Source organism: Fulmarus glacialis, unplaced genomic scaffold, assembly GCF_000690835.1.
Source record: "Fulmarus glacialis isolate BGI_N327 unplaced genomic scaffold, ASM69083v1 scaffold17378, whole genome shotgun sequence".
NCBI lineage: Eukaryota > Metazoa > Chordata > Aves > Procellariiformes > Procellariidae > Fulmarus > Fulmarus glacialis.
In genome coordinates this window covers 176310-184101 of record NW_009227881.1, presented here as the reverse complement: position 1 = coordinate 184101, position 7792 = coordinate 176310, and the positions used below count along the sequence as shown (strand labels likewise).

The window sequence follows — 7792 nt, the reverse complement described above, 5'->3', positions numbered from 1 at the left end:
GCATGTTTATTAGATTGGAAGCCTGGAGCAAGCAGCCTGGCTCATTTGCTTCCAAATTCCAGACCAATCTGTTTTATTTTGCACGTGGAAGGTTCAGAGCACAGTAAAAGTGGGAAGTATTTACCAAGCAGGGATAAGAGGACTGCTGCATTCATGCACATATATTCACTTCCATACCAAATGGAGATTGCAGTGGGAAGGAGGCTGGGAGAGTGCAGGCTGTAATACATGTTTCTCAGCTTAATTTCTTAGCCTTCTTACCTAGATGGGCTTGGACGCAGAGAAAGATGACATAAAGATTTAATCTTTAAGTGCAAACCCTTTGTCTCTTCAATCTGTGTATGTGTGTCTCCACGTAATAGAAAGATGGGTGATTTCCTCTAGACCCATTTATCCCAGTGTTCTGGGTCTGCTGGTAGCCAGCTGCTTCAGTGGGAGATGTAAGCTCTCTCCACAGTGAACAATTACAGAAGAATCTACCCAAAGGAGACATTTGTAGTTCCCACCAGCTATTGGTTTATGCTCTGAAGCAGCAGAATTTATCTCTGTCTTTAATCTGGTCTAATGTGACTGTGGATGTTCTCATTACCCAGACAGAAGTTTAATCCTTTCAGGAAATGGCTCCCCAGTTCAATGCCTCTGTTATCCTTCTTTCATCTCATTCAAACTGGTGCACTTCAAAATCAAATCTCTCCTTTCACAGATCTAATATAATAAGCTTACCACTCTATCCACCTCCATTAACCAGATCTTCACTGGGATAGTGATTCGGGGTCCGGTGTCTGCAGATCAAAGAAGATGCTGAAAAATTGGAAGGGTTCATAAAAGAGCTGTATAAATGATTCAGAGTCTGGGAAACATCTTTCTAGTGAAAGCTGTAAGGAGCTTGATCCATTTAGGCTATCAAAGAGGAAATAAAGAGGAGACTCCATCACAATGTGCAAGCAAAAATACAGGGAAGATAACTTCTTTTAATAGATGGCTCCACTAGGCAGCAGAAAAATACACAGTGAAATTTGGCTGGAAGGTCAGGATTTAGCTTTCATTGGAAGCTGGAGTGAGCACAAGAGTTGGAAAAAATACGTTTGTTTTCAGGGTAAGATAATTAGCCATTGGAAAAATTTACCGTCAGCGTAACAAATTACGAAAATCCAGAACATGAGCCTAATTTAGGAGATCCGTAATGCTCTCTGATGAAAAGCATTGTTTTATTCTACTGAGTAGAGACTAAGCTAAATGATGTATCACAGTGGGTGCTGAACGTTCCTGTTGGAGACATCAGCTGAGCATCATGCTTCTATGTTGCAGCGGTGTGGCTGCAGAAGGGAAGCAGCTTAAAATACAGACTTCTATCCCAGAAAATTACAAAATCAAGTTCCTGGTATCCTGCTGAATTCCTTTGGGGCCTTAATTTTTCTCATTCAGTTTTCCTACCTGTAAATATTGATAGCACAGAGCTATTTCCTGTCAGGAGACAGGTGTGGATGTCCTCATGTTCGTAAAGCACTCTGAATATCAGTAGTGCTATTTTTGCACCAGAAATGAGCAGTACATGATACCTCTTTGTGGATTTCCACTCTGTATTTAATTCCAAATGTGTGCATCAGTGCAGCCTAAACTACAATTTAGTCAAATTAAAGAAAATAAGACAAAAGTCTGTTCTCTGTTGCATGCTCCCTATCCTGGTTTATGTATCTGTCACTGCAAAGACAGGGCAATGTGCTACTGCATGCTAATAAATCACTTTCTTTTTGCAGCTCTCTACTCCTGCTGAGTGGCTGTGACTTGTGAATGACCTGTTCCTGCTCTGGGGACAGCTGGACTGAGAAATCAACTGGGAGTTACAGTGAGCTTATTTGCTTCCAGTCCTGGCTCAGCAACAACGAATGGGCAAAGGCTGCCATCTTCAGTCAAAACCTCCCTACAGCAGTGGAGGGGAGAAATTCAGAGAAGAGCTTGCACCACCGGAAGATTTGAGACAGAGCAGGGACCAGGTGGAAGAAATGTGGTAAGGAAGCACTAGATGTGGAGCAGAAGCTGCACTGACTGGTGTCACAACCCTTTGTCATCTGGGTGAATTCCTGTCCCCAGACTACAGTCCTGCAAGTAAACACTTTGTTACTGAGTGGGGGTATCTGCAGAGTGAGGGAGATATTACTGCTGTCCTTAGTTCACAGGGAGAGTGAACCTTCTTTTCTCCAACCCACCCTCCCACCCCTTCTCCCTTTGGAAACTTACTTAAAATTCTTTGTCCTTGGCTCAGGTGTCCTGGGGCTTTAGACGAGCTGGATTGCAAATTTGTCGTATTAGTCTCCATGAAAACACAAGTAGTGACTCTTGTCAGCTGACAGGCTGTCCCCGGGACCACCCTCACCATTCAAAACACCCTACTAGTTCCAATCACTCATAGTCCCCTCTGATGCTCAGCAAGAGATGAAAGGGGAAGGCAGACATTAAATATTGCTGTATTTAAAGGCTACAATACCATATTCTTTGCCTCCCCACCAACTATTTGCTGGGCTGTTATTTCACTATTCTTCTTCTGTTTTTTCTTTTTTCTTTTTTTTTCCCTGGGCACATGTTTTTCCCAATTCAGGCAAAATCACTACTTCCATACTCAGCTGTCCTGATTGCGTGAAGAAGAGTCTGATTGCATTATTCATCTGCAGTGCTCACAAAAGACTTCAAAATGCTTGACTAGACCTAAAGCTTTTGATGACATTCTGTTTCAATAGAAAGGGGTAAAGATACTGTGGGAACTGGTGGCATCTGATCGCGTGGCTACCCCACCAGCTGTGGATGGGACATCTAGGCCTGCATGGTACAAGATGAACTGCTGCTTTTATTGAGCTTTTCTGGGAGATGGCTTGCTGTGCTGTTCTGCTTTGTTTTTCTTTGTCCAAGGCTGCAGTGATGCTGGGAAGCAAATTGGGTTTACGTACTGGTATATGAAGGTAGCCTAACTCCAAGGAAATGCTGCCACCTGTGGGCATGAAAGCACATTTATCCCAGGTTGGTTATTTTCATATCATTAGAAACTCTGACTTAGCTTGTTAAAATTCTTCTGATTAAAAAGTTTATTAAACTTTTAAGAGGGTAATCCAGTGGAATAAAGACAGCAGCAGAAAGGTCATGCTGTACTTCACTACTGACAACTGGGCAATTAAAAAGACAAAATACCAGGCTAAGTGCATCTTTGGTCTGACTCATCTGACCAGTCTTATTTTGCGTATTCTGTTATATTGCTATTGCAGCTCTTATAATCACATCTACTCTTTCAGTGCCAGGGCATCTTGCTTGTGTTTGGTTTTGAGCAGTAGAAGGACTCAATCCAAAAGCTGAATGGAGATTCCCAAGGGAGTACTGCAGTATGTGCGTGTTGCAGCTCTTGAAAGGAAGTGTGAAATGGAGTCTGAATGGATGAGTCTTGAGTGCTGTGTGTAAAACTTAGATCTGTATTAAGCAACTTATGTTTATACAGTAACTCTGTATACAGTGAGAGCCAGCTTTATAAACGGAGAGATTCCAGAGAGAAAGTGCTTTGGTAATGTCACTAAAAAGATACAGTTCTAAGTTAGAACCCCCATTCAAATCCTTCGATTGCAGAGGGAGACTCTCTCAGTATCCCAGCCTGTCAGTCTGACCAGTGTTGACATGATGCACAGCACTGGTACTGAGGTCACTGCAGCGTCAAAAGAGCAATGAGTATTCTAGAAGGTCAGGACCAAGCAATTTAGGAAGCTGAGGAGGAAGAAGGCAGAATAAAGTGATTCCTAGTATGGCAGGGAAGTTTAACCTCACCTGTGCACTGTACTTTCTGTTGGCTTTTATTATACCATCTTTGTTTTCTTGGGAGGCCTGTTTACTATACTGGCTTTCAGGTTGGCTAGGTATGCTTATGATTTCATCATAGAGAAGATCTGGATGAAAAAGGTAAGGGCAGAATCTTTTTGAAATGGCTCATATTTTGCATGTTGATGTGAGAATGCAAGAATTACATTTGGTATGGAAGGAGTACTAGCTTAGAAACTATCTTCTGTTATAGTGCACTAAACATGGCATGTTCAGGGAAAGTTTGGTTTGGTTTACTTTTATCTTCGAGTTGATTAACAGGTTAGTGCTTTTCGATGTTACTGTCTTTCCCCTTTTAAGAGGAGCGGACAAAATAGTTTTTAGCAATGTAGATATTACAGGCTGCACAAACATACATACAGAAACTTCAGCACCTACATATGCATGTAGATAAACACAGATGCACACAAGAGCAATATAATCCTTGCCTTTTCAATCCACGTTTGCATACAACCTCTGATACTTAAACACACAAGCTAGTATGTGCAAACACACAGTATCTCATGCACATAAGTATTTAAACACCTAGGCAGAGTTCATAACAGAAATTACACATGTACGTGGTCAAGCCATCTCTCAAGACCATAACTCCCCACTCTGTATACTGCAACTATTGGAAAAATTGTCTTAAGCTGTTTTTCAGTATTTTAGAAATAGCCTTTTTCATATGGTCCGAATGGACAAGGATATGGGACTAAGCATGCTGAAAACAAATCCACCACCAAAAGATCTATGATCTTTTGACCCCGGTCGTACCTATGTGCAGTATGGAATTTTTGAGAAGGTATTAGTAGCTCCCAAGGATATCACCAGGATCGTTCATATGACATATCCAGGCCACTTATGTACCTGGTTGCAGTGTAATTTGCAGGACTGAAGAGCTCTTTCCTTGTGTCACTTCGTGTTGCCTCCAACAACTGTTGCAGGCCGTTTCACTCCATCACTTCCAAGGGAGGGCATAATGTTCTCATCAGCTCACCTGGATTGTGTGGGCAGATAATGAAGGGAACACCTGTGCTGCTAGCAAACTGTAGGCATCTCTGTTTGCCAAAATGTTAAATTAATCTGATTCTCTGCTGTTGTGGTTGCTGAGCAGAGGTGGGGTTTAGTTCTTAAGTGTTAGCTCTTTACAGATTCTGATGTCTGGGAAACTGAGTGTAAAAGAAGAGAGGCCAGCACAGTATCTCATGTTACCAGCAGCATTGGTCTCTTTTTTTTTTTTCCCCCCCGGTAGGTGTTTACAGCTTTTCTGTCACTGAATAATCTGTGTTAGTTATTTGCCACAGTTATTAATAGCTGTATCTGCAAGAAGGACAGAATCCTACCTCATAGCAAAAGCTAATCAGAATTAGCTGAAGCTATACAGTAAATCTGAGTCTTACCTGGGGCTGTTACTGGTGTACATTAAAAGAGGTAACAGGCCATGTTAAAACAGAACATTGGAACTGAGATATTCCAGGGTATATGCTAGGGAAATGTTTTATGTGGTCAAAACTAAGAAAATGAGTTCACACCTGGTGTAAAATGGGAAAGGGTGGGGAGACTAGTAGAGAGGTGGTGTTAGCAATAGAGCACACTATTCCTTTCGCACTCAGGTTATGAGGCAATCGCTTTAAGGTGATGAGAATCAACATTCATTAGTGCAACCAGTAGAGAAGAAATGCAACTGCATCTGTATATCATAGTATGTGTCTGCACAGCGTGCCCTCAGCAAATTCCAGGAAGATAAGGCTTTCTGAAGTTTTTAGTAGCTTAGGTGAAGGAAAACATATTCCACCCTCCTCTTACTTTCAATCCCCATTCAGATTTGGTGGTAGCTGGGTGTGTTGGCTTTAGCCATCTTGGGAAACAGTGTATGGCAAAGCCAAGGTTAACAATCTTTTTGCTTCTCTGTCAGGACAAAGATGCCACACAAAAGGAAACAAATTTCGGTCTGCTGGATAGGAGTCTTCTCTACACAGGCAGAAATGATGCTATCAGCTCAAACATCTATGGGGTGTGTCCTGGTAAGTAGATTGGTTAGCACAGGTTTCCTCTTCTGATGCAGGTGGTGAGTCATATCTGCTCTTATGAGGACATCAAGTGAAAACACAAGTATATGTCAAGTTTTGCAGTTCATATGATCTAGGTCATGCTTTTTCCTAATCCAAATTTGGGAAGATGATTTGGAAAATTCTTAAGCAGGAAAAGTTATATGAAATGACTGAAACTCGCCATCTGATGTCTCCCTAGATCTGGCTGTAGGCAGACTGCTGCGTCGGGCTACACAATCTCTATCTTCTGGGTAATGGAATCACTTCTGAGTGATTCAGCCCTGATGGCTTACTTGGTGGCTTACTCTTTCAATGGGAGCTGATAATAACAGTATTGGTGTTTTTGTTATTTTAAATGCATATCTAAAGGATTGAGTGTGCTGTCTTTATCCACCAAAAAAGGATATGCCAATCACACACCTCAATGGAACTAAACTACCTTTTTTTAATCTGAGCATCCTTTTGTATGTTGGATTTTGGTGGCTGCAAGTGAATGAGCAAATAGTCACGTGGGTTTGATGCCCTGGCCTTTCACAATGACAACCAGGGAACTGGAGTTATGTGGTCAGCTGCATCCAGCCCGCAACAGTAGCAAATTAACATGGCAGTGTTGACTTATGTTGGTTGAGATTTTGGTTCATTGTGCATATGTCTAACTAAAATCTCTATCTTGGGATGGCTGCAGAGTGTAGGTAACTGAATTTTGTTCCTTCTGCCTCTCCTGTAAGTCATAGAAAAACAGAAAAAGTGGTGGTTTAGATGTGTGCTTGTTTTAGATGGAAGCTGTGTTACTACCAGAGCAAGCCTCATAACATCCTCTTTGACTGTGTTTTCAGGTGATACTGGTGTTTCTTCTGAATATTGGTGCTCTCATCACTTATTTTGTCAATCTTCCTGAGTAAGTAGATTACTGATGTTTATCCAAAAAGCTTGTTTAAACAAACTCTAGAAACGAACTGCCAAGCTGATGTGTTTTCTAAGAGCTGTTTTGTGGCCACAGATATGAGCCAGAGGAACCTATGGGCACTGATATGTGACAGGCCCTTTTGAGCTCCATTGGTTGTCAGGTACATGTTCCCCCCTTCCTTTAAGATGCCAATACTTTACGGGGATTACAGATGCCAGAAGAGCATACCTTGGGCATAACTGCATAGCAGCAGCCTGAGTAGTGCATGGAACTACACAATGCAGCCAGAAAGGAAAAATTGTGGTTTGTATCTTTCTGTTACAGCTGTTGAGGTTTCACTGTATGTAGGTTTTTTGTGTGTATACCTTCAAGGCTGGATTTTCAGAAGAACTGAGGGACAGATGTCCAAATCCTACAGCTTTTGAAAAGGGTCCGGCACCCATTTTGGTACAGACATTTTGAAAAGCATTCAAAGGCCAGCTATTGCTATTGCAATGTTTAGAGAATGCTAAACTTTTAATAAAGCTCATCACCCACTACCCAAAGCTCTTTTGAAAGTCTGGCCATCTGTTTTTGGTATCTAATTGGGAACGGAGCTCTCCTGTAAAATCCAGCCTTTGGTAAACAATTTGATGGGAATAAAATAACAAGACTGAGTAAGAAAGCACACTGTAGCCTCTACCAGTCTTCACCTGAATACATATATTTTGTAGAATGTGCTCAGGGGTAAAGAGATACTACTATGTAAACTCCTTTGATTGATTTAATATGCCAGAGCATTGTTCTCAGTTCTTTGCTTGGACTGGTGCACAACACTGGAAAAATAAAATGGAATCATAAAATGAAATAAATAAAATATAAAAGCTATGGACCACTCTGAACTGAATTCAATCAGTGAGGGTATGCCTGAGAAGTGAAATTATACATCAAGAGCAATCCAATATTGTGTTTAATCCGAAGACATTCTAAATCTGACAAACATCTATAGAGTTGTTTTTAA

The 7792-nt window shown here is 41.4% G+C and overlaps 1 protein-coding gene across 1 annotated transcript in view; it reads left to right on the top strand.

The window, feature by feature from the left end:
- Nucleotides 1-1886: 1886 nt before the first annotated feature.
- Nucleotides 1887-7792, top strand: part of KCNU1 (potassium channel, subfamily U, member 1) — a 52224-nt gene continuing 46318 nt past the window's right edge. Inside the window, 4 exon segments of the mRNA XM_009583308.1 lie at nucleotides 1887-2008; nucleotides 5750-5858; nucleotides 6722-6783; nucleotides 7517-7518. Coding sequence (XP_009581603.1) covers nucleotides 1887-2008; nucleotides 5750-5858; nucleotides 6722-6783; nucleotides 7517-7518 — 295 coding nt within the window.